The sequence below is a fragment of the Castor canadensis genome, chromosome 3 (genome assembly GCF_047511655.1).
Source record: "Castor canadensis chromosome 3, mCasCan1.hap1v2, whole genome shotgun sequence".
Taxonomy (NCBI): Eukaryota; Metazoa; Chordata; class Mammalia; order Rodentia; family Castoridae; genus Castor; species Castor canadensis.
The window spans coordinates 189,816,949-189,844,143 of NC_133388.1; the positions used below are offsets into that span (position 1 = coordinate 189,816,949).

General features: G+C 39.3%; 1 protein-coding gene across 5 annotated transcripts in view; it reads right to left on the reverse strand.

Moving 5' to 3' along the window:
* Positions 1–9,101: 9,101 nt before the first annotated feature.
* Tmem71 (transmembrane protein 71) overlaps positions 9,102–27,195 on the reverse strand; it is a 36,143-nt gene continuing 18,049 nt past the window's right edge. For all 5 annotated transcript variants that reach the window (XM_074069246.1, XM_020180481.2, XM_020180485.2 and 2 more), the window contains 5 exons: positions 20,979–21,164; positions 17,179–17,254; positions 12,399–12,460; positions 12,245–12,305; positions 9,102–9,605 (listed from right to left, as the gene is read on the reverse strand). In XM_074069246.1, coding sequence (XP_073925347.1) covers positions 9,590–9,605; positions 12,245–12,305; positions 12,399–12,460; positions 17,179–17,254; positions 20,979–21,164 — 401 coding nt within the window. In that variant the 3' untranslated portion in view covers positions 9,102–9,589. The remainder of the gene's footprint in view (positions 9,606–12,244; positions 12,306–12,398; positions 12,461–17,178; positions 17,255–20,978; positions 21,165–27,195) is intronic.

Genomic DNA, 27,195 nt, shown 5'->3' on the forward strand with positions numbered 1-27,195 from the left:
ACACAAGTTTATTGGCTCTCAGTTCTGGAGACTGGGAAGTCCAGGATGGAAAGGGTGGCCGCTGGTGAGTGATTTGTCACAGCCTCATCCCAAGGAGAAAAGTGGGAGAGCAAACATGGGAGGAACTCACCTATTATAATCATACCAACACACCCGTCTCTGAAAGGGTCCCACCTTTTAATATGATTTTGATGACAATAAAATCCAGTATGAGTTTTGGAGGATTCAAACCTGCATGCAAATAGTACTAGGTGAAGAATAAGACAACAGGTGTCCACTCCAAGCACCACCCAGGCAGACATCATTTCAATAGCATCATCTGATTCATGTTCACTGAGTAGCTCCTCAGATGTTACTGACTGGGCACTGGGAACAGAGTGATGACCATGACTAAAATGGCCTATACCTTCTAGGAGCTAGTCATCACAAGGAAAGACAGACACCAGACCCAAACCAATGAGTTGAATGCTGCAGGAAATTCAGAAGATGTGGTCTTCCCTGTGGTCTGTTATCTAAGCAGAGGTAGAAGGATATATGGAGTCACCTCCATCCTGTTGTCATCACCTGAATGTCACCACCTCTGTGTTATCTTACTCTTCAGACTGTACCTCTGAGCTGCATGGACCACAGGACTCACACGGGGGTTGAGAGTTGAAAGAAAGAAGGAAGACAGGCAGGGAGAAAAGACACAGATACACGGAATGGACTAGATTTCATATCATGTCCTGCTTCCCTTCAGATAAAATGGCTGAAACTAACTTTCCTGTGCCCAGTGTTGAGGGTGGGGCTGCGATGACATTGGTTTAAGGTGCCAGCTGATGGCACTGGCCTTACAATCATCTCAGCAGGAAGCTGGGCCTGTCATCTGGTAGAGCTCTATGCTTCCAACAAAGCAATGGTCACATGACTGACCCCAGATGGTGGCAGCTTTTCTGTCCAAAGCCTCTCTGGTGGCCTTGTTTTCATATCTCATCAGCCTTGCAAACCAGACAGTTTCCTTGGATAAACACCAAGAAGTTGGCCTTGACTGCCCATGGGTTGAGGGTTGATGGGTAAGCTTTCACTATTTCTTACTTGAATTTTCTTTTTTTATTTGAATAAAATGATACAGTCACCTCCAAAATAAAGAGAACCAAACAAAAGTAGTAAAGTTTGAAGTCAACCCCTTCTCCTCTGATATATAAGCCTGCATTCTCTATTTGGTCTCTGTGACAATATATTGACATCATCTTTTCATTCTGCAATTAGCACTTCCGAGAAGTCCTCACATATGAAATCATGCCTGGTATGTAGATGAGGAATGTGAGGTTTAAAGAAGTTGAGTGATAGATCCAAACTCACAAAACTAGAAATGGTAGGACAACAAGAAGTATATGTCTGTGTCTATGCCTGAGTCTACACCTGGCTAGATTCAAAATCTATGCTTTTGTCTTATACCACTCTGCATCTGGTTAAATGTTGGAAGTGTTTATTTAACTAGATTCACACTGCCCTGACCACACCACTCCCACTGCTGATCTCTTCCTTCTATAACCTCTAAAAACAATAACAAAAAACAATCCTATGTTCCCACAGGCTAACATGCTATCTTCACTAATATTATTATGAAAAAAGAAGATGATGATGACATGATGACAGTAATAGTGATAACAACAATAACAACTTCCCATTTGGAAGAACTTTTTCTTTCAGAAAAAAAAGCAAAAAAGAAGAAGACAGACCTTGCTGGCATTGAGTTTCACTCCCTCCCCTCAGATAGATCCCTTACAGCCTGAACTTGGCCTTCACCCACACAGAGGTAGCTGTTTAGATTTGGACTGAGCTACAGAAGTGGCCCAATGTAAATAGAAATGCAAAATGAAATAACTTTTGCATTGAAAATCCAAGTCCAGCGATACCTTTGTTTTTCCCCAGGCATTTCATTTTCTTTGTTTTTATTTCCTTTGAGGCTACAAAAGGATGAGAAAATTTTTGCAAAGTGGTTGACAGGTTTTAGCATCCACCTGCTAATTTGCCCCCCACCCCAAGGTACCATGTCTGGCTCTCTAGCAGGTGTATCTGGCAGCTGTAGTAGATTATACTCAGCATGGGCCAGATGGAGGGGATGCAGCCGGCAAGGCACAGTGGGATAGATTTTGTTTTTTTAAATACATGCTCAGACCTTCAGCAAGGCCTGCTTGGGAAATGTAGCATTGAGGCAAAGTATGCCAAGTTGGCAGGTGTCTGTGTCTGCTGTTTTGTGTGAGCAATAGTGGGATTCCTTTTGGGGGGCTGGCATCCCGTGCAGTACTGGTAGAGTTGTCTGCATCTGAGTTGTTTTGTAGTGACTCTAATAAATAGCTCTGGCAGAAGATTTGCAGTGGGGGTGCAAGGAGTCATGGGAAAGGAGCCTTTGCAACCTGGGGTGGATGCAGCTTGGCTCCACCTTCTCTGAAATTTGTGACTTGGGACAAGCGATGCATCCTCCCTGAGATTTGCCCTTCACCTTTAAAATGAGGGTGCAGAAGACTTGTTGGAGCTCACCACAGTTCCTGACTTCCGTGCTTTCCCCACTGCCCCTGCAGAAGTTGGGTCATGTGACTAACTAAATCACCTGAGACCATTAAGAGAGGGCACAATGGGCAAGCTTGGAGGCCATATATGGCCAGTGGCTTGCTTGCAAGAGGAAGGCAGACATACTGGTCCGCAGTGGACCTTATGCGGGTTTGTCTCTTTTGGCAGCTGATGTACTACTATGAGGACCGTTAGCAAGGTGGGAAAAGCATCCACAGGGCAGCACCTGTGGCAGCTGGCTTATGAGTTCCTATCCCCGACAAGGTCAGGGGATTTCTCTCCTATACTGCAGCTCATTCATGTCTGTTCCCTGAGGAGTAAGACTTGAGAAACTTGAGATGGAATGACAAAAGTAGAGATCATGACTGTCCCTGAAACTGATTGTTTTGATTTAGTCTTTTGCCTCATAAGACAATTTCTCCAGTAGCATTTCTGGGAGAATCGCTCCTGCAGCATTGGATCTTCAAGATGGCTCATCCCTCGCCTACCCTTCTCAGCAGCAACCAACAGTGAGGAGAGCAAGTGTGGAAGGGCAAACAGACCTGGCTTTGAAACATACAGTCCCCACTTACCCTCCTGAGAAACCCTTGAGAAAGGAATTAAACCTCGCCAAGGTTAGCTGTTAAGTGTATAGATCACAATTATCAAACCTGCTGCACTAGTCAGGACTCCAGAGAAACAGATGCAACAGGGTAATAATGTATCTATAATCTGTGATTGTCTTATCTAGATCCTATGAGGTGTAATGTACCTTGTAAATACATACTAACTGTCATATTTAGCCTATTACATACATTAGTTATGACATATTATAAAATTATATTCTTTCTCTGTGTGTGTGCATCCATATATACATGCATATAGAGAGAGAGAGAGAAAAAGAAGAAAAAAGAGATGCAAAGAGATGAGAGAGAAAGGGTTAGACAGACACATACACACACACACACACACACACACACACACTCACAGAGAGAGAGAGAGAGAGAGATTTTAAGGAAATGGCTTACAGGATTGCGAGGGTTGGCAAGTCCAAACTCTGCAGGGCCACCTGACATCCTAAAGATTCAAGTGAGATATGATGTAGCACTTTCAGGTTTATAGACTGGAGACGCAAGAAATATGTTATATATTGCTAACTGCGGGCAGAATGCCTTCTTTCTTGGGAAACCTCATGTTTTCTTTTAAAACCTTCAGTGATTGGACAAGGTCCATCCACGATATGGATGGTAAGCTGCTTTACTTAATGTCAACAACTGTAAACATTAATCACACTTGCAAAATACTTTCTCAGTAAAATCTGGACTAGCATTTGACTAAACATCTGGGCACCATAGCCTAGTCAAGTTGACACATAGTATTAGCCATCACAACTGCTAGAGGGGTGATAAGAAGATTTGATAGAAAATGAAGAGTGACATTGGCAGAGGCAGGATAGGGCACAAGGTCAGTTCCCCAATGGTCATATCTCCTAGCACTGTTTGCTAATTACCACTAGAATCATTTCTCATATTTTCATTTCCCCTTTTCCTGGTTTTGATACTTGCCTTCTTTCTCTTGCCTCACCTTTCTCTACTCTCAAGAAAACACAATAGCCCAGTTCTCATCAACCTAGAGGAAGAATTCATCTACATGAATGAAAATTGTGAATTTATTCTTTATTTATTTTGCAGTACTGGGAATTGAACAGAGCCTTGTGTTCTACCACTTGAGTGCACCAAGTCTTGTAAATGTATTTTTTAATGCTTGTCTATAAATGTATTTATTTTGGCTCCTAAGCATATTTATTACTTGAAATTGCACTCTTAGTCAGTTCTCTCTCTGCAGACATCTACTCCTTGAGAATAGGATAATTTTTCCTTCATTAAAGAAATTCTGGTTCCTAGAAAGCATCAGGTAATTATCAGGTGATCGATAATTTTAATGATTGATTAAATTTCTATATGGATGCATGAGGTAAGACGAGTGTAAACTGTTTGCATTTTATAGAGCAGCAAAATAATGTCTTTGGTAAAGATATTTGAAAAACGTGTGAAAGTCTGAAGACTGATGTTACATTCAGCAAGTATTGAATCTCTACCTAAATTGGGCACATACTTTGGATAAGTCAGTATCATAGCTTATTTGTTTCTGCCCTCCATACCAAATTCATATGTTGAAGCCTTAATCCACAGTATGATGGTATTAGGAGGTGGGGCTTTGGAAAAGGATTATGTCATGAGGGTAGCCTTCCCACAAATGGGCTCAGTGCTTTATAAAAAGAGGCGACACTGGCTCTCTCTCTTCACTATGTGAGGATGCAATCAGAAGACGGCCGCCAGCAAACAAGGAAGAGGGCTCTCACCAGATACTGAATTGGCCAGTACCTTGACCTTAGACTTCCCAACCTTCAGAACTATGAGAAATAAATGTTTGCTATTTAAGTCACTCTATATATGGCTTTTTATTACAGCATCCAAAACTAAGACCTTAACCAAAGTCTTTGGCACCTCCCACCAGCATCGTCCATGTGCTACTTCCCCTTTTTACTTTGTATACTGCCCTGTTTCCCTGTGAGAAAGGAAGTTTCTTTTGGGCAGGCACCAAGTCTTAAAATACTGTAGACCTGTATGCTTTATATTTTGCACATAACACGCTCTCAAAAAATAAAAAAGAATGCTGGCTGAATTTTAAAAGTTGAGTTACTTCCTACACATTTCTTATCCCTTAATTTACTTTTCCAGGACTTTTGGTATCTTGGTAAAGTAAAAAGCACATAGAGTTAGGGAACTAAAGCTTTCTCAGAAAGTCTGCATATGAAACATAATTCCTTCATGATTATGCATACCATCCTAACCATATCTGAAAGATGCTAAGGAACTAATTCTGTCTGAAAAATGGTAAGTAAAGGGAAAGAATTAAGCATTCATTCTTCTTTTCCCATAAGAATGGAACCCCTGGGCAATCAGATGGCAGATGATTCTCTGTATAGACACATTGTAACAAAAAAATGAAGGAGGCAGGATTGAAGTAGAATGTCCTCATTGTCAATGCCTAATGTACTTAAGGTCTCAGCACTGAGCAGAAATGTCTTCTGGCATCACAAAAAATTTATTGGGTTCTTCTTGATGAAGAATCTGGCACCACCCTTGAAGTAGTTGTGTCCCCAAACCTTAATACTAAACCTTAATGATAGAAGTGATCAACCATCTATTGGCAGGAAATGCAGAAGACTGAGGGAGACATTGAACTTGATCAGAGGAATGTTACCAGCAAAAGTGCAATGGAGGAAACTGTCAAGACAAATGATCCACAATGAACAGCCTTCGAAGGGTGGGAGGGATGGAAGTCAGAGGAAGAACATATGCATTAAAGAGACCCCAGTGGTGTGTTAAGCAAACAATAGCAGTGTTATATGATAGTGTTGAGGATATACACTGACAATGAAACTACAAAGCAAGGTACAGAAGTAATTACCATAAAATCAGGATAGTGAGGACAGGCATGACGGTACATGCTTGTAATCTTAGCTATTTAAGAAGTAGAGATGGGAGGATTGTGGCTTGAGGCCAGCCAGGGGGAAAAGGTAAGTGAGACCATATCTCAAAAACAAGCTGGACTGGTGCTTCATGTCCATAATCCCAGCTACACGGAAGTCAGAGGTAGAAGGATCGTGGTCCAAAGCCAGCTTGGGCAAAAGTGAAAAATAAGCTAAATCTAAAAAGGCTGAAGACATGGCCCAAGTGATAGCGTATTTGCCTAGCAAGTTCAAACTTTCATAACATCAAAAGTAAATCAGACTAGTGGTGATTCTGAGAGTGAGGTGTCAGGAGGGAGTAGCTGGTGGTATAACTGCAAAATTTTGTTTTTTATATTTAATTCTTAAAAGGACATTTGCCTTATAATAATTTATTGAATTACACACTCATTTTGCTTCATTTTCCATACTTCTGGTATTTTAATTTTAAAGTTTTTTGTTTTTCTGACTCTTCTGCCTAGCTCACAAAGGAGCCTATGTCAACATGACATCTTGAAAGGGGAGCTTCCAGGGCCACTCTAAAGATGGCTAAGGGAGAAAGTACCCACAAAGGTACTCTGACATAAATATCATAAATGTTTTGCCCGCTTTCATTTCAAATTTAAATGACAGAATTAAGCAGTCAATTATCAGCATTTATCCTCCTTGATCCACTCAGTCTTTGGTACACTGATCCAATGATGCTGTTGGAGGGGACATGAGCCAATGCTAAGCTGGCTGCAAACCACACTGCATACCTCTCCCATGCTCCATGTCTGGAAGGGTGTCAGAAAATGACAGAAGGGAAAGAAGGGAACCCAGGTGCTCATGTCACAATAAATTATAGGGCACCTGTCGTGGACTGATTTTAGTTGCTGCTTTGGGATCAAGGCCATTGACTGCCCTCACTGTGGAAGGACAGTCCACCAGCAGACAGGAGTCAGGCTAATCTTCTGCCCCCAAAGTCAACCATTCTCCAATCAGACCCAGATGCCATGATATTCACTTACTGAAAGCCCTGGCAACAGAAATTACCTTAATTCATTTGGAGATTAGAAATATTTTGTGGAAACCCTAGACCTGAATTTGGCTGGTGGCTCTTTTCCACCAAAATTTGACAAAGTGACTTGAGATAGTTGCACAAATCAGCATAGCAGCAAACTCTCACCACTTCAGGAAGGCATAAGAGCTGGACTGTGAAGAGAAAACCAGTTGAAAGTGAGACAAAGCCTTAGCACAGCCCTCACACACAAATCAACACCTGCTATCACTTCTTGCTTGGCTTCAACTGTCTGCAGCGAATCTGACACAGTAGTGAAGAACTGTCACATGAGTCTTCCCAGAAAGCATGCAGTTGGTATGCTAGATCTTTAATATTAACAGAGGAGCATAGGTGTGAAGACTTGTGGGCGCCTAGGGTAGTGGTGATCACATAATCTTAAAACTTAGTCAATAACTACTTTTGAAGACCTTAGGGGGAAAGGATAGCGTCTTCAATAACTGGTGTTGGGAAGACTGGATATCCAATTACAAAGGAATGAAACCAAACCCTTAACTCACACCACATACAATAATCAATGCGTAATGGACTGAAGACCTAAATGTAACACCTGAAATCACAAAACTTCCAGAAGAAAACATAAGGAAAAATTTCGTTCATGTTGCTCTTGGCAGAGATTTTTTTGACTATCACACCAAAAACTGAGTCAACAAAAGCAAAAATAAACAAGAGGAATTCCATTAAACTAAAAAGCTTCTGCACAGGGAAGAAAATAATGAAAAGGAAAGCTATGGATGGGGAGAAAATAGTTGCAAACCATATATCTGATAAAGAATAAATATCCAAAATATATTAGAAACTCACACAATTTAAAGCAAAAACACAAATAAGCCAGTAAACAATGGACAAAGGGCCTGAATAGACATTTTTCCAAAGACATAAAAATAGCCAATAGTTACATAAAAAGGTTTATGGATATACATGCAAATATGTGAGGTATATATACTATATTCATATACAAATATATATAAATTATTAATGGCTTCACTCATTTATTGGTATTATTTCTTTCAACCAAAAATGGAGTAAATGCAAAGGATATAAAAAATGGTATTTGATATTGCCATTTTTATTCACACAAGAATTTCCAGGCAAACAACATAGAATAAATTATTATGGAAGGAAATTTCTGTCTTGCTTTCATCTAACAGATGAGAGTTATGAAGACAGCCCCTCTACTACACAACAGTTTTTGTACAACTGCACCATTTTCATGTGTTTTAAAACACTTTAATGTTTCATCTTTATTTTGCACTTAAGGATTTTTTCTGTATAATAATTCTATTTTAATTGCAAGTTGAATAAAAGGTGACCATGAGTCCAGAAAAGTGAAAAACTTGGTAAGAAAATGGTTCAAAGGTATGGTGGTGCACATCTGTAATCCCAGCACTTGGAAGGCTAAGGCAGATTGAGCATGAATTCAAGGCTAGCCTGAGCTACATAGTGAGACCCTGTTTCAAGAAAAAGAAAGAAAGGAAGGAAGGAAGGAAGGAAGGAAAGAAGGAAAGAAATGGTTCAAAAGAAGAATGTACTTTCCAGAAAATGGTTCCCTTCTGCCCATTTTCCATTAACCATAATCTACTATATTTGTCTGTTTCCTATTGCCATTTTGAAATCCCTGAGGCTAAGTACCTAATAAAGAAAAGAGGTATATTGGCTTACAGTTCTGGAGCACCATCTTGGCTCTGGCAGGGCCTCATGAGGATATCATCACAATGCTAGGAGTGGTATGAGAGGGAGAGGCAGGAAGCCAGAGAAATAGACAGGGAATAACTAGGATCCATGAGGACTGTGTTAATCCCTTCTGAGGACTTGATCCCTGTGACCTAAGGACATTCCAGCAGGCCCCACCTCTTAAAGTTTCCACCACCTCTTAACATGTTCAAGCCCCAAGATGTGAACACTTGGGAACGGGACAAACATCCAAACCACAGCACCTACTGTCACCGTCTAATATCAAGCTACATTTGGGGAGAACAATGAACTTCCAGAACATTGTGTTGTAGTACAAACTCTAGTCATTTATTTTCAAGCCAACATTGGGCATACAAACTCATTTTTATTATTCAGTTAAAGCAGGCCAGTAAAGCATAGGCATAGACAGAAGACCCAGGAATCTGCAATGCTGAAAGCATCTCACAGAATTCTTCAAGGAAAGTTAATGTTTGGCCCTGGGGATAACAGGGAAATATTCACTGCCAGCATTCTATCCTCTGTTACTTTCCCCAGTCCTTTTCCTTTCAGCTGCCAGTGTTTGCAAAGGAAAGGCAAATTAACATTACTTTCACGAGTGTATTACCAAAATGAGGGGAAACTGAGATTTCTTTTTAAAAAAATCACATACCCTAATTGCAATTTTTTACTCAATTATCCAATTGCTCACTTCCTTCCAATAAAGCAGTTGATTGCAAGTAGACTGCAAGTCGGACAGTTTCCGGATACTCAGATTGAAGACATTCATCAGCGGCATTTCTCACTGGTTGTCAAATTTTGGCAAATCTAGATTGGAGAATGGAGAAAAATGCATAATTCATCCATATACACAGGAAATGCAGAACTAGTCAACATTTGTGCACACACACACACACATGCACACACAACAAGCTTGAATGAGCACAACTAGGAAGAATGGAGTCTCGATTTAATATAATTATTGACATTTGGTTTCAACCACGGCAGTTCTCAGTGCTTTCTCCTTCTTCTTCTGAAGGTCTTTACCAGGAAGATTTTTAATCCCTGCCTTCAGCAGAGCAGCCTACAGGGTATTGAGAAGGTTTCCCTTCCCTAAAGTTTATTTACTCAATCACAGAGTATATGAACGTACCTGAGTAGAGGGAACAAATGTAAACCATATGTTACTGAGAGGTCGTAAAAGTGCAGAATATGCACCCTGATTCTAATACATCACTGGCAACATGGGATACCTGTGCTGATTTTCAATGGCATGTGACCTCCAGGCCAATGTTGAACAAGAAAAGGTGAACTGTCCTTAGAGTTGCAGACTTTAAATTGAAGGAAGAAGGCAGTTGAAAAGAAATTGCACTGTGGTGTAAAAAGGATAGGGTTTGAGAAGGAAGCGCTAAAGAAGAGGTCCTGATTGGATCTACCCTTGCACAGTGTGGGATAGGGATGGGCGGGGAAGGACTGCTGCATTAATGCTGAAGTGAACCCAGTGCTTGTCCTCCACTTCCTTAGGGTCTCATTGATTGTTAGAGGAGATGTATGACTCATTCTTGACTCTTGATATTAATAACCATGTGTTTGGCTTATTAGCTTCTGGATATGTTTAGATGAGAGAGAGAGAGAGTTGTAGAATCTTTAATATACACGCACAGAGCTCTTGGCTATAAAAGAAATACTTCAAGAAATGATGCAGCAGATACCTTCAATCTGATGAATATTTATGGAGTAGTTATGGTTTTCAAGGCATTGGTGTAGATACAAAAATAAAGTCAACAGTCCTTGTTTTCATAGGTCTTAAATGCAAAAGTGTGTGTTTATGAGGCCAGGTGGGCAGGAAACAGTAATTGGAGAGAGAACAGGAGTAATTGGAGAGAGAACAAGAGAAGAAAAAGTAAAATTATGTACATAAATAATCATAGCAAAGATCTTGTCTCATAAGTGAGGCAGTAGATAGGAATGTTTATGTATCATAGAAATGTGGTCCTGATGTAGTTGTTTTTCACAGAGAATAAACAAACCTCTCAGCATAGTGACTGGTGCTATAAACCCAACATTTTATAGTACCTGCTATAAGTCTGATGTTGCCTCTTCCCAAAATCCTTCCCTGCCTATACTCCCCACCCTTCCTCATCTAGGGAACCCAGAGTTCAAACCCCAGTACTGCCAAAAAAATTTAAGACCCCTCAAAAACTTTGATTCAGAGGGACTGGAATCAGGGTCAGAAAATCTGTCTTTATACAGGATTCCTAGCAGATTCTAGAGCAGACAGTCCCCATCCATACTTTGAGAAACTCTGCCCTCTCCACAGAGCCTCTGTACAAAATAATAATTTGTCTTTGCAATTAATTGTACATGCTAATATGACTCAGAGAGAGGGGGGCTTTATGCAATTCTCACTGTCTGACAAACCATAGTAATATTTTTACTTTTGAAAGTTGGGTTTTAAAATAGCTCTTTGAGTGAAAATCTTTTCATGGGAAGTTTATTGGATAAGGCATGCCTACCCCTTTACATAGATCTTGAAAGAAACGTGTAGGTAGAAGGAAGGAAGGAGGTATCTTAAGAGTTTTAAACTAATGTCATTAACTTATAAGGGTTAAAGTACCAGCATTTGGGGGTTACCCCCAGACTCATATTTCTAACTGTCAGATTCAACAAAACTTAGCTAAATCAGTGACTGCCCCTAGATACCTAAGTGGCCTAGAAATTATTGGAAGTGTCATTCAAAGTGTTGGTAAATCAATATTGCCTAGAGTTGTAAACAAAATAAAGCTTCACTCACCTCCTTTGTGATTTGAAAATCAACACAAAGATTTCATGAACAGGAAAGTAGGCCTTTGTCAAGAGCCAAGGCCAACAAACTAATTTGAATTACAGATCTCAGTCCCCAAGCCATGGGATCTGGCCTTCACAGCCACGATGAACTGAAGGCAATTAACTTGGTCCATCTTGCAATGGACAGTGCAGTGCAGACTGCTTAAAATTCTGTGAGCATCTCCCCCACACCTCAGGAATCATCTGAAAAATGCTATACCACAGCAGTCAGCATGAGGGGATCATTAGGTGAATAAGAGAGAGCAAAGAAGTCCCATTCCTGACTGAGCTCATTTCATGGGCAGTTTGCCAGCCATTTGGAAAACTGTAAGATAAAGGTCTCCTAACATGAGATATTTATAAAATACCATGCTATGAATCTAGAAAAGCACTTTAAAAATGATTGAAAAGAAACTTCTTTTTAGGCCAGTCCCTAAGTCTTGTTGCCTTAAATATTAATTCTATATATTTTGAGAAGTCAGGTGTGTTGACAGTACTATCAAATTTTAGCAATAACAGCAATATATTCTTCAGGATGAATGAGCAGGACCTTTCCTGTTCATCTGTTACTCAGCAGAACCTTTTCTTGGATATTCTGGCATCATGGATTAGATAAGGAGGACACCTCAGGCAGTACTTACTGAGCACAGGCAGTGGTTTTGAAATAGCTGGCGAGGCTGTGAAACAGTGATCTCACAATGTCTTGGGTGGAAAAGAGAAACGTTAAAAAATTAAATTACCAAAAGCTAAGTGAAATACAGGAATCAGAGCAGAAATTTGGGGAAAATTACTTACAAACTATAGTTAGTATCAATGCACATGTGAAGACATTGGCTACTGCACCTCCTGTAAACCATCTGAAATGACAGGATTGCTTAGATTGAGTACACTAATTCTACATTTCTAACACGTGTCATGTTCTTGTAGACTTACAAAGACTTAAAGCTAAAAGATTTACTATGAAACTACATTAATAAACACAGTGTGGTATTGGCAAAAAGGTAGACATACAGATCAATTAGAGAGCAAAGCATCCAGAAATAAACCCATGTGGATATAGTAAGCCGAACTGTAGCAGAAATGCAAAAGCAATTCATGGAAAGGACAGTCCTTTCAAAAATGTTGTTGGAAAAATTAAATACTCAACATGCAAAATAAGGAACCTTCATATATACTTCTATTTTAAACAAAATTTAACATAAAATAAGTCAGACCAAAATGTAAATCACGAAAGTAAAAAAAAAAAAACTTTGAGAAGAAAACATGAAAGAAAAACTGGATAACCTTGTGTTTGGCAAAGAATTGTTTAATACAAGGCCAAATGTACATACAACACCAAATGCCCAAACTATCAAAGAAAAAATGATTCATTGGACTTTATGAAAATCAAGAAAAAAATTTCTGTATGTGAATGACACTACTATAGAATGAAAAGTAAATGCACAGTCTGGGAGAGCATACTTGCAAATCACGTATATGACAAAGGACTTCTACTCAGAATATATAAATACAATTAAAACTCAATAATAAGAAAACAACCAATCCATTAAAAATGCACAAAAGATCTGAGCACACACCCAGACACCTCAGCAAAGATAAATATTATAAAAGATAATCAACATTATTTGTCATTAGGCGATGTGAATTAAAACATGAGATACACTGCACATCTATTAGAATGGTTAATACCCACAAAACAACACCAAATGCTGGTGAGGATACAGAGCAATAGGAACTGTCATCCATTACTGATGGGAATGAAAATGGTTCATTCACTTGGGAATGTAGTTTGGGTCTTTCTTGCAAATTTAGAAGTAGACTTCTTACATAAGGCTGAAGCACCATGCCTTCATGTGTACCCAACTGAAATGAAGACTTGTATCTATAAAAACTTTGCACATGATTGTTTTAGGAACTTTTTTCTAAATCATCAAAAACTGGAAGCAAAGCAACCAAGTCATTATTCAATAGGTGAATGTCTACACAAGCAGGGGTACATTCATACAATGGGATTATTTCCAACAACAAAAAGGAATGAGCTGTTAAAATGACATACTTATTGTTGACATGAGTTGGTATCTTTTCTTATAAAAAAAAAAGCTTTCTTCATTAAGCATATACAAACAAAATGCTCGATGAGGGAAAGAATTCATTCTGACAGGATAAGGAACTAAAGGAAGACAGGGGAAACTTAGTTTTGCATAATGTCCTTTTTTCTTATCCAGATAACACATTATGCTTGGTCGTTCATCATATTTCTTTGGGTTATAGGGATAGAAAAAGACCAGTGGCTTCCAGGTGTTTGGGAAAGGAGGAGAATTTGACTAGGAAAGAACAGATAACTTTTTTTGAGGATGGAAATATCCCAGTGGCACTATAGTGATGGATACATGGTGTTAAGAAGTTATCTAATCTCACAGAACTGTATAGCACAGAGTAAACCTTAATGCATTTACACTTAAAAATTAATTAGAGATTGGGAAGCCCCAGCATAAAATGCAGAAAAAAGAATCTAAGTGTATCACAAATGTATGATGCAACCTCATTGAAAGCATGGGGAAGGCGGTGAGCTAAATAACTTCAGGAAATAGTTTCAACTAGAACTCTAAGACCAAAGGCAAAAGGAATTATACATAAATGCTGTAGTCCAATCAGTAAGGTTGTTTCTTATGGGGGTCATGGTTAGCAATTCTGAAACTTCTGCACATAAACACAGGGATTGAACAAATTCAATGGGTGATGTGGGAATTCATTTCCTAAGTGCTGGAGCAGGAGCTTACAGATAAATAACATGAGGGAGAAGCCTGGAATGAACCATGTGGTATTGGATTAGAGTTGGATATATCAATATGAACTCATGTTTAGCTTAGTATATTTGTAGACAGATACCTAATTATTTTCAGCAAGTATGAACTATGTGAGTTAATACACAGGCATAGTATATACCTCCTCATTCTGTCTACTGAAGGGACCTAGAAGCAAGATTTTCCCAGTAGCTGTAAGTATATCCAACAGCTGGATCATCCAATATTTTACAATAAAAGAACCCAGAAATTCTCAGAGAAATGACTGAGGGTGGGGAAGGAAAAATACAAGAGCATAAATTATTTGGTAGTGTCTGAAAACAAGACAGGATTTAAAAGAAAAGGTATAAATGGCAAAAAGGGAACAATTTAAGCAAGAAAAACTTTTAAAATGTTTTAAATTATAACCCAGAGCATAAACTAAAGATCCATGACCATACAGAAATATAAATACTTAAATTTGGATTTTTCAGTTTTTGTCCCTCATGTCCTTTATTTTTCTATTCCAGGACCTCATCCAGATAGCACATTATGCTTGGTTAGTCATCACATCTCCTTAGGCTCCTCCAGGCTGTGACAGCTTGGTTTTGATGACCTTGGCAGTTTTGAGGAGAATGGCTCAGATGTGTCGAAGGCCCTCATTTGGGTTTCCTGTGTATTTTCTCATTGTTAGACTGGATCCTGAAGACCCTAGAGTTAAAGTGCGTTCTCACTGCATTGAGTCAAGGGTCCATGCAATCTACAAAACATGCGTGTTGATGTCCTCATTCACCTGACATGGCATTGGTCAGGTCTTGCCATTGCAAAGGCACCTTTATTCCCTCTTTCGTTACTCCTTGGTTTGAGAACAAGTTTCTAAACACAGCTCACTATCAAGAAATAGGGAGTTAAACTCTATCTCTTAAAAGTAGGGAGTAACTACATAAATGAATCTATGAGAAGCATTTCACCAATAATCCTGTGAACTAAAAGACAGGGATCCCCCATCAACTCAAATGTTTGGGGAATACTAAGTTCAGCAATGCTAAAATGCCTCTTCTGTGCATGATCTCACTGAGCCTTTATTATATCAACGCACATTACAATTTTCCAACTTGGATATGCAATGCAGATTTTTGCAAATCTATTTTTAACCACAGGGCCTCCCTTCTTTTGTTTGTTTGGTTCTATTGTGATCTAAAAATGCTTCTTTAACCTCATAATTAACTGGCAGGCTTGTTTTAAAATGCTGATTCTCACTAGACTAAATTAGTATCTCAGGGGATAGGACCTAAGACTTGGTATTTAAAAAGTACTTTCCCCAAGTGACAATGAGGTATTATACCCTAAAGAGACAAGACTTGAAAATAGGCATCATTTTCTGCCCAGAGTTGAAGGACTGTAAAGCGTCCAGGACTGTATTATTCACTTTGTCTCATTGATTCAACAAATATCAAAGAGCCCCTGGCATGAAGGATACAGAAGTGAAGGTGACACACAGTCTGCCTGCTCTCGGTTCACTCACATTCTTGTAGCCTGAGCTAAATCATTAATATTTACATAAGTGAACATGTAACAGGTCAAGGGTGGGAAGTGCTCTGAAGAAAAGTAAAGCATAGTGTATTTGTGAAAGAGTGACGTGCTGTTCACACAGGGTTGTCAGGGAAGGACTCTCTGATGATGTCACATTTGAACAAATTCCAGGAAGAAGTAAGGTCATGGGTTATAAGGTTTTCTGGAGAAGAGTTATACCGTACAAAGGGAATGACAAATGCAAAGGCTTTGAGGCACAGTGGGCTTAATACTGATGGGACTTGATCACTGCCCTTGAGTTTCAGAAGCAAGACCAAGAAGGCAGAGCAAAGACATGTGGGACAGAAGGTAGAGCAGAAAAAAGCGCCTGACTCAGGCTCAAGCATTATGTGCTCTGAGATGCTGAGTGGGTGCTCTTGTCATAGAAAATTTATGTATGAAAGGAATGTAAAAGTTGTCAGAGTCAAGATGGAGTTATTTATGTCTAACAAAAACCCTAACAAAAGTAAGTAAAGCTGAGAAGTTAAGAAGAAGGGATTCTTACATTTGATTTCCTGATGGTAACTATTACAAAAGAATGCCAGAACTACAAGTTTGCAAGAGGCCATCACAACCTAATACAAAAATTACTCTAAGAGTATGTGCCTAACAACTGTCATTCAGTCTCAGGCTAAGGTCACCCTTATTGTTAATCACTGCAGACAAAAATTGTTGCTTCAAAATATCTGATGCAACAGTCCTCTCCGCTTTTTCCTTTTCCTTTAAACACTTCCCCTTGCCTCCATCTCTTTGAATACACCCATTGTTTACTATGGTGGGTGTTTCCCACTGCAGTGCCCAGGTAGTGCCAAATAAGTGTTGTCATTCCTTAGAGAATCTCTTTCTGATTGTTCTTGTTAAGATTTACAAATCTTAGGATAAAAATTGCAAAAGGAAAAGTAGATTCACAGTGGGAACTCCAAGTTCTCTAGTAGAGAATTTCAAATTCCCTTAAGTTCCAGAAAGGGGCACTTAGACTGGATCCTAATCTTAATCACTGAGTCTTTAAACAAAGGATTATACATGATAAAATCCAATTTTAAATGCACTAGTTTCTGTGTGCTTTGCTAGAGAACTGAAAGAAGGAGGATGAGCGAGAAGAGCCACTTACCATGGCAGATGCATGAACAAATCTTAGCAGTATAAGGCAAAGAAATCATCAATCAATTACAGCTTCATTAATTATGAAACACTGCTGCATAAAATGAAATCTGAATTACCTTGCACATGCGGAAATAATGAAGCATGTAATAAGCAGAACTGTCTGAAAGGAGGCCTCTCGCAAAGGACTGGTTTCTAAAAGAAGAAGCAATATAAAGGAATTAGAAGCTACTGTTGATTAAATAATCCTAAACAAGAATTTGTACCAAACCTTCTTTTCTTTCACATGTATGTCAGTTTAAGCAATTTGTCAAAAGTAACAAGATAAAACCATGTAGTGTTATATAGGGCAAGTCATTAGGAAAACTCTACAAATAATATTTCCTTTATGACTATAAAATAAGACTATGCTGCTCACACAATTTGGGGAAAGGTTTTGTAGAGTTTCTGCTAATATCAGAACTCTAAAAATGGTGATGATGATTATGATGGTGATAATAAAAATAATCCCCCAAATTTGTATAATGCCTTATAATTCAAAAATACCCTTCATTCATCAATTCATTTCAACACAATCATGCAAGGTGGACACCATTATCTTAGTTCTGCAAATGTGAAGCTCGAGATTTAGAGAAATGATGAAATTGTCCAAGGTCACACAATTCTGAGGTGCTCAAGCCAAGATTTAAAAATGACATCTAGACAGAACATAATGTTTTGTCTGAAGTGGGGCAGGGAGAGACAATTGCAACCTAGCAACCCAGGGATTGTTAAAGAGCAAAAAAAAAAAAAAAAAAAAAAAAACCAACCAAACCAAAAAACCCCATATACTATGAATTATTTGTCCTTGCAAAACTTTTTGCAAGCAATGAAATACTTTAGCACTGTTAAACCACAGTGGAAGTGCATGCAAAGATTCCATTAGTTATAAACATGAGAATCAAACCAATCATGATATTGCACGTTATACTCATCACCTTAAAGAAATCAGAGCTGGCTTAAGGGTTACCACACAAAGACTTAAAGGAACCCAGGAGCATTTCAATTTAATTTTTTCAAATGTTTCCAAAGTCCAATTTTGTAACAGCAGTATAAAACTTGGAATACCTTTATGCTATGAATGTATTTATTTTTGCTGTATCTGCTGTGAATCAGCATTGAGTCAGCTACAAAACCTAGTCAACCCATAATGCAGGTGGAATTCTGAAGACTGGCAATTCGGAAGGCAGCAATGGTGAATGGTATCCCTGTACATAAGTAGTATTTTATGCATTCTGTGAATTAAATAAGTTATTGTGGGTTAGATTGAACACTCAACCTTCCTTCCATAGTGCTTTCTATTCTTTGCCTCCCCTGATTTCATGTGGAATATGGAAAACATTTCCTAACAGAAACAAATTCATGAATTCAGCTTGAAAAACTGCAAGGATTAGTAGCTGTGCATAATGAAAATGAATTGGTTGAAATGTGAGTTCTACAAAGAGTTGAGCTGTGTGATTTGGGGCCAGTTATTCACTGATTCCTTCCTTCAGTAACTATATACTTAGTACCTACTTTGGCTTAGCTCAAATATAGCCTCCATCAGGAAGTCCTCCTTGATTCTTCCAGCTCCCTCACTGGCCCTTAGCTATTCCCCACTGTGCTCCCATTAACCCTAGCACTCTTCACCTCAATTAAAATTTCTCTATATTCTTCCACCAGGCTGCATGCTGTTGAGATAACTCAGCATCTATTTGCTGCTTTTGAAAACAGCATCCATGTTTTCCTGAGGGAATCACCTCTACCCACCTTTTAGTGCATGCTTTACGTGGAACAACTGAGTCCTCCATTCCCCTCCACCCAGTCAGCATTTGATCCATCCCAAGCTTTCTGGAGCTTCACATACTTATCAACAAAAGGATTGTTTTGGCCATATAAGTGGAACCTTTCTAGAACCAATAAAACTCAATTCTGGGCCTCTTGTCATCACTGTAGACAGATAGAATCTCTTTCTGTTAGATTGGAAAGATATAGGCAAAGGTATAAATTACAAAAGTATAGCCACAGAGCCACCAGACACTATTGTACAGAGATGCCCCTGTACAGAACAACATAGACACAGGAAAGAGACAACAGAAGATAGAGAATGACAGAATCCTGCGTTCCATGTGTAGAATTCTCATTGACATGAGTCAAAAAATTCCATTATTGATTAATCCATTGTATGTTGGGTTTCCAGCCACTGGAACACAAAAGCTCTGATTGACACAGAGGATGTCATGTATATGCCTATGTACTCAGCACCTGGGGCATCACTTGCAACAGAGTGCACACTGAAAACCTATATGTGAACACTAGACAGAAGAAGATCCCATCTACCCAGGATGACACAGCCAAGCCAGGAAGGGAAAAATAAATAGTTCAGTAGAGGTACACATACAGAATGAAGGAGTAAAGTGCAACCTCCACCAGTCAGAAGGGACAGAGAAGGCCCCTCACAGATAGTCCCACTTAGCATGGGCTTTGAGGAAGAATAGGGGCCATCCAGGTACAACAGGTAGGAGAGACACTCTAGACATAACAAATATCATGCACTTGATCTGGCAAAACTCCTTGCAAAGAGTACCAAGGCTTGTTCAACCTGTCTGGCAATATTCTTATCTGTAAATCAGAGCTAGCACACTTATTAATTGGTCTACCGCAGTTGGAGAGCATGCTGCATGCCAGGTACTATGTGGTCAGTTTGGAATTTGTGGATGACTCTTACCTTGTGCCCATTAATAGGGAGGCTCATGGCCTAATGGGGGAGGCACAGAGGTAAGCATGCAACAGCAGTGCAGATAGAGGGCATGGCAGAGAAGAGCCCTGGGAGCTGGACAGCACAGAGGAAGGTGGCTCCCTGGAGGAAGTGGTTGTTGATGAGTCAGCCTCATCGTGTGTTGATAACCTGGCAATTATCTAAGCAATGAAAGTTGCCTTCTCTGACACTGCAATACTTGGATAAGGGAACTTGAAAAAAATCCTTCAACACTTATGTGACAGCTTCACTAGGAACAAAATGCACTGGGGTATTTGGTCTTTGGGAGTGGGAGGAATGGTCAGTGAAATCAGTATTTATGATTTTGTAAAGGCAAATAAAGAGAAAATATTTTCCACTTAATCTTAGTCTTATATAATAATAACCGCACAACTGTTGAGTATTCAGTAGACATAACACAGTATGCTAGGCTTTACATCAATCATTTTAGTTATTATAAGGTAGGAACTAGGATTATCTCTATGTACAGAAGAAGATGTTATGTTTAAAGTTTGGTAAACTTCTAACGTGGTTCATGGAGTTGTGGCTAACAAGTGGGGAGTGGGGCTCTGAATCTTGGCAAGCTGGTGATAGAGTCAGCTCTCTTCACTGTGTTACAACACTGTGTCTAAACAAGATTAATCTGATATTAGCAAACCAGAGATTCAGAGACATGCTTGTTGAACTAATTCAAAATTTTCTCCTGACAGGAAATACTGATACCAATACCTTTCTTTCTTTCCTTTCTTAATGCTGAGAGCATAGCATTAAAGAGTGTTCTTTTTTGGCTTTTCTTTTTCTTCTTCTTATGGAATATGTCAAATACACAACTAACTATACAGGAAACTAAGAGACCTGTACTCCTTCTCCTCGGCTTCATTGAAGCCTAAGGTTTTACCAAATATCTTCAGGGTTTTTGAAAGCTAAAATGCTGATCCAATGCTTCTGATGACTCTACCATGACATCCAGAAGCAAGTCCCTCTTTTGGGAATGCATCACCTAGACTCTGCCAGAGAGCCAGATCCTCCCCTTCTTGTGCAGTTTGATCCTACTTCCTAAGGGCACATTCGAGTCCACTAAGCCATTCTCAGGCCCTGAAAGGAATAATTCCGTGGGTGTGACAAAGATTAAAAAGGACTCACTTGAATGATCCAAAATGTTTTCTCTGAAGTGTTTAGGAGCTCTCTTTGAAGACTGAAGAGAGGAGTCCTGGGAGAGTTTCATGGGAGGTTGAGCTAGGATGTGGCCAGAAAAGGAGGCTTCCACCGACTCTGAAATTGTCTTTGCCAACTTGGAGTCATCAGGCAGAGGACTGTTAAAATCACCTCCTGAAAAAACAGAATGGTTCAGTGTATGAGCGTGTGTGTGCACACGAGCATGGTATGCACGTGTGCGTGCATGAGTTTGTGTATGTGTTCAGTGGCAGCTGGTTCCTTAATAATCACAACAGTAACAACGTTGATGCACTCTTGGAGTGAGATAGGAGAAGGCTTTCTGGAGAAGATGGCATTTCAATTTGTTCTCATCCATGAAGGTTGGAAAGGAGGATATCTTTAGTGCAAAGATAAGCAAAGAACAGAGGCTTGAAAGTTTGGTGAAGATAATTGCAATGTGGTTAGCACAAAGTGACCCAGGGAAGTGTAGTAGAAGATGAAGCTGGAAAACCAGACCAAGGACTGATTGTGGAAAGCATTGACTTCTCACCTGAAGATCAGGGAATCCACACTGCAAGTAGTGGGAGTGACAAGGTGTTCCTGAGTAACTGCACACACAGTAAAGCACACAGTAAATGTATACATAATCATGCCGAATCTTTGCATAAATAAAATAACATGTAATATTGACATATGATAAAATACATGACTCTGGAAGAAAGACTGAAATGGCATTCTAAAACCTGTCCAGGGAGAACTGTACAGGATACCTTGCCCTTAATTCCCAAGTGATGTTGGATAGGATATGGATGACAGTGATGGATGTGTAATAAACAGATAACCCTCGCATCTTTATAGCATTGAACTTCATAGTATGACCAGCTCCTTATTCTACTACTTCTGTTTCATTCACTCATTCACTCACTTTACATTTTTTGAATGTGACTCTGTATCAGGAACTGACCAAGTCTCTGGAAGCAATGGTGGCTTAGACAGATGTCATCTTCGTTCTCGTGTGGCTTACATTCTGGTAGAAGCAGAGTGAACGCTGGATAAAATACTGTATAGCATATATGTGATTTCATTTTTGCATTCAAATAAACTATTTAATGCAAACATAATTTCAAGAACACATGCTCAGTCTTTTCTATTATGGTTCATTCATAAATGTATTTGCCAGTCCTAAAGTGAGCCCAGGACTCCTTCCTAAAAAGTCTAGATCATCTCAAAAATCATGCAACATGAAGTTTCAAGTGTGCTAAGACAACACCTAGAAACAATTGGTGTTTTCAACATGAAGTAATCAAGGAATGATATTTAATCTTAGTTGTTGATTTGACTTTGGGATTAAAAGGTCTAAAAACTCCTCAAACCAAAGCTTCTTGGGCAAGAATGAATGTGTTAAGAATGACTTTCAACACCATGGAAGTCTAGCACTGTACCTTTGGTTCACTGGACATCTATGGTTTGGTTCATCTGGCACTAGTATGTCAAGGGATTCTCTAGGATCTGTCTTTGGTGGTCTGTATAAGTCCACCCAGAGCTTAACTTTACTTCCTTGACCTTAGGTAAGAACTTGAGCCAGTGTAGAGCTCACTGGTGTAAAGTTACTCAAAAAAGAGTAAGCAGAATTTCTGCATGGGATGCAGGTGTTTCCTGGGCTGATATCTAACAGATGGCACATATCCTACAAACATTTTTAACTATATAGCTCGACTTAAAAGAAAAGGATATTCTTAAATGACAAGTCAAGGAAATTTATAACTCGAAACAAAAGCTGTGGCTAAAGTTGACCAGACGGATGGGAAGGGGGAATTACAAGTCCTAGTAATAAAAGTCTGTGGTTTAAATGATACTATAGGGACTGAGAAAAGACCTCAGTCTCAAGAGAAGTAGAAAATTGTAACTGAGTCCCTGCAAGGACTCAAAAGTGTATTTCTCTAATGAAAAAGTAGACTAAGAAAAAATGTTCATTAGTTCAAGAAGAGCGTTTATTCCCTTTGGCCTAGGCAATGAGTGAAACTGTCTCTCTTAACATTTTAAAAGCGCACCTCAAATCAAAATGTATACTAAACTGAAAAGTTAATATTTATTATTAAAAGTCTCAGGCTGATACTTTCCCTGTAACATCAGTCAGAAGCCAATGTAAAAGCACAGGATAGAAACTCTCTCAACCTAAGCTGCACAGCTTCCCACAGATAAAGCCCAAGGTTGTTGAGCTCACAACAAAAAAAAAATTATAAAATGCTCATGGAAGTTATCTCCCACGACCAAGGAAAAGAAATATGGCACTGCAGAAAAAGACATCCCTAGAGTGGAAGATGCTTAAGGCATCTACTTAATGAGATTAGCTGTGAGCAGTATGAGTCATGTCTGAGAAAATTGTCCTAAATTATTTTACCTTGAGGAAATTCTGAAGTGGACCTATAACTTTTTTGTCTATCTATAATATCACCTTATTTTTGCTTCTTACCTAAATAAAAATCAACTTTATGGTCCATATGAGTCTTGATTTTATGACTAAGAGAAATACTCAAATAATTAAACAGTTGGCAGATATTAAGCAAACACATATATTGTAGTCCACTCAGAGAGATGGGAAGGACACAAGTGAGAAAATCCAGACATTGATGCAAAAGAGATGGAAATCTTTGTGTGTGTCTGTACACATGAAAGTGTCACTGATGCAAAACAGTAAGAAAGGCAATACTCACTGGATAGAAGATATGTGTAAACAGATAGCATTTGTTAAAAAGAAACAAAATGTGGTTTGTTAGAAACTACAAGGACTTGGGCTTCAGAAAGACTAGAACATGAATCTTAATAAGAGTAATACAGGGCACTTTATTTTCTGACCCTGAGTTCCCTCAGTTACAAAATAGGAAAAGTCTCAATTTTTCACCATTGTTGTGATAACTGAACAAGACAAGGACAGAATGTAAATATTCTGGAATATTTACAGATGGAGGAAATTGAAACTTTCATAATGAATAGTCTTTATGCTAAATAGAATCCCTAGTTATAGCCAGGATGTTCAGGTTCCTTGGTGGGCATAGGAGGGTGCTGGAAGGTGGAAAAGGGATTATCGAGAATTTGTAATTATAGCAAAAAATGAGCTTATTGTTAAACCTTCAGAAAGGGAATTTTTAAATGTACATTGTACTCTAGGAAATTGCCCAACCACGAAGGAATTCTTTAACCTATTCTCAGAATTCTAGGCACAGAGTTTATCATATATGGCTGCTTTATTCCCCTGAATTCACTATATGAGAAAGTGCCTTGTAGAAAAAAGCATCCCTGGGGAGGGAAAGGGCTGTGTCCTCTGCCACCTGTCCCATTGCAGAGTTAGCTATGCCTAGCAGAAGGGTCTCCAGGAAAGACACATTTGAAGTGTGGCATGGAATAGCCACAGCTTTTAAGGCGGGTCTTGAGACAGCGCAACAAAGGAGTATAAGGGGAGAAATGAAGGAATAAAGAAGGTTTTTTTATAGCAAGTAGTAGAAATTTCATGAGGAACAAGTGGGAGAATGTGAGTAGCCCTAGTTAGTAAATAGGAAGGGTTCTCACTTTGATTGTTATCATGGAACATCTAGAGTATCAAATGACTAGGGACAGATACCAGCTGAGGTATCTGAGGAGGTCACAGTGACACCCCAGAGAAGACCCCAAGCCAGAGGATTTTGGCAAGTGTAGCAAGAGTAGAGAAGAAAATAAAAGTTTGTGGGAACAATGCAGGAGGTATCACAATACCTGACTTCAAACTATATTACAAAGCAATAACAATAAAAACAGCATGGTACTGGCACAAAAACAGACATGAAGACCAGTGGAACAGAATAGAGGATCCAGATATGAAGCCACACAACTATGAGCAACTTATCTTTGACAAAGGAGCTAAAAATATACGATGGAGAAATAGCAGCCTCTTCAACAAAAACTGCTGGGAAAACTGGTTAGCAGTCTGCAAAAAACTGAAACTAGATCCATGTATATCACCCTATACCAAGATTAACTCAAAATGGAACAAGGATCTTAATATCAGACCCCAAACTCTTAAGTTGATACAAGAAAGAGTAGGAAATACTCTGGAGTTAGTAGGTATAGGTAAGAACTTTCTCAACGAAACCCCAGCAGCACAGCAACTAAGAGATAGCATAGATAAATGGGACCTCATAAAACTAAAAAGCTTCTGTTCATCAAAAGAAATGGTCTCTAAACTGAAGAGAACACCCACAGAGTGGGAGAAAATATTTGCCAATTATACATCAGACAAAGGACTGATAACCAGAATATACAGGGAACTTAAAAAACTAAATTCTCCCAAAACTAATGAACCAATAAAGAAATGGGCATGTGAACTAAACAGAACTTTCTCAAAAGAAGAAATTCAAATGGCCAGAAAACACATGAAAAAATGCTCACCATCTCTAGCAATAAAGGAAATGCAAATTAAAACCACACTAAGATTCCACCTCACCCCTGTTAGAATAGCCATCATCAGCAACACCACCAACAACAGGTGTTGGTGAGGATGCAGGGAAAAAGGAACCCTCTTACACTGTTGGTGGGAATGTAGACTAGTACAACCACTCTGGAAAAAAATTTGGAGGCTACTTAAAAAGCTGGACATCGATCTACCATTTGATCCAGCAATACCACTCTTGGGGATATACCCAAAAGACTGTTACTCCAGAGGCACCTGCACATCCATGTTTATTGCGGCACTATTCACAATAGCCAAGTTATGGAAACAGCCAAGATGCCCCAGCACTGATGAATGGATTAAGAAAATGTGGTATCTATACACAATGGAATTTTATGCAGCCATGAAGAAGAACGAAATGCTATCATTCGCTGGTAAATGGATGGAATTGGAGAACATCATTCTGAGTGAGGTTAGCCTGGCTCAAAAGACCAAAAATCGTATGTTCTCCCTCATATGTGGACATTAGATCAAGGGCAAACACAACAAGGGGATTGGACTATGAGCACATGATAAAAGCGAGAGCACACAAGGGAGGGGTGAGGATAGGTAAGACACCTAAAAAATTAGCTAGCATTTGTTGCCCTTAATGCAGAGAAACTAAAGCAGATACCTTAAAGCAACTGAGGCCAATAGGAAAAGGGGACCAGGAACTAGAGAAAAGGTTAGATCAAAAAGAATTAACCTAGAAGGTAACACCCACGCACAGGAAATCAATGTGAGTCAATGCCCTGTATAGCTATCCTTATCTCAACCAGCAAAACCCCTTGTTCCTTCCTATTATTGCTTATACTCTCTCTACAACAAAATTAGAGATAAGGGCAAAATAGTTTCTGCTGGGTATTGAGGGGGGGAGCAGGAGGGGGTGGAGTGGGTGGTAAGGGAGGGGGTGGGGGCAGGGGGGAGAAATGAACTAAGCCTTGTATGCACATATGAATAATAAAAGAAAAATAGAAAAAAAAAAGAAAAAAAAAAAAGAAAAGTTTGTGGGAATAGGACCCAAATATCCATTATTTGTTCAGTGCAGTTATTGTAACACACTGCATACATTACCCTGTACAAGGAGCTTGGGGAACCAGGTCAAGTTACATCTTCTGTTCCTTATTCGTGGTCTAGAGGAGAGACCAGAATACAAGAGAGCAACTAGGATGCAATGAAGTCATTGTTACTATGACAGCTGTCCTAAGTTATTCAGTGAGAGTCTAGGAAGGGGTATGTAAGTTTGTCTGCAGAAGCCCAGGAAGGCTTCACAGAGGAGGCAGTGCTTAAATGGAACTTGAAAGATGAGTAGGAATTTTTTCAGAAGACAGCAAAAAGAGAATGGACCAGTCAGAGAGAAGGAGGAAGTATAGGAGGAGGAAGTATCAAGACATCAGTCTGTGAGAGAATATGGTAGATTCCTAAATATGAAGTTCTACATGGCTAGATGTGAGAGCATGAACTTGGGGGGTCCTGTAAGATGATTCTGCCTGGACCCTGAAGCCGAAGTTGCATCATGAAAGGCCTCCTGTTGTACTCAGGGGCTGTTATTCTGTGCATATTTTGGCACCATTAATATATTTCAAGCATGATTGTAACATGAAAAGCCTGTATGCTTAAATGCACACTCATCTGTGAGATTCCAGAGATCCACCTCCTCCACTCCAGGAGCCAGAGTGATGGAGGAACTCTAAGAGACACTTGAGGTTCTTACATAACAGGACTTCTTAAGCAGGGGTGATT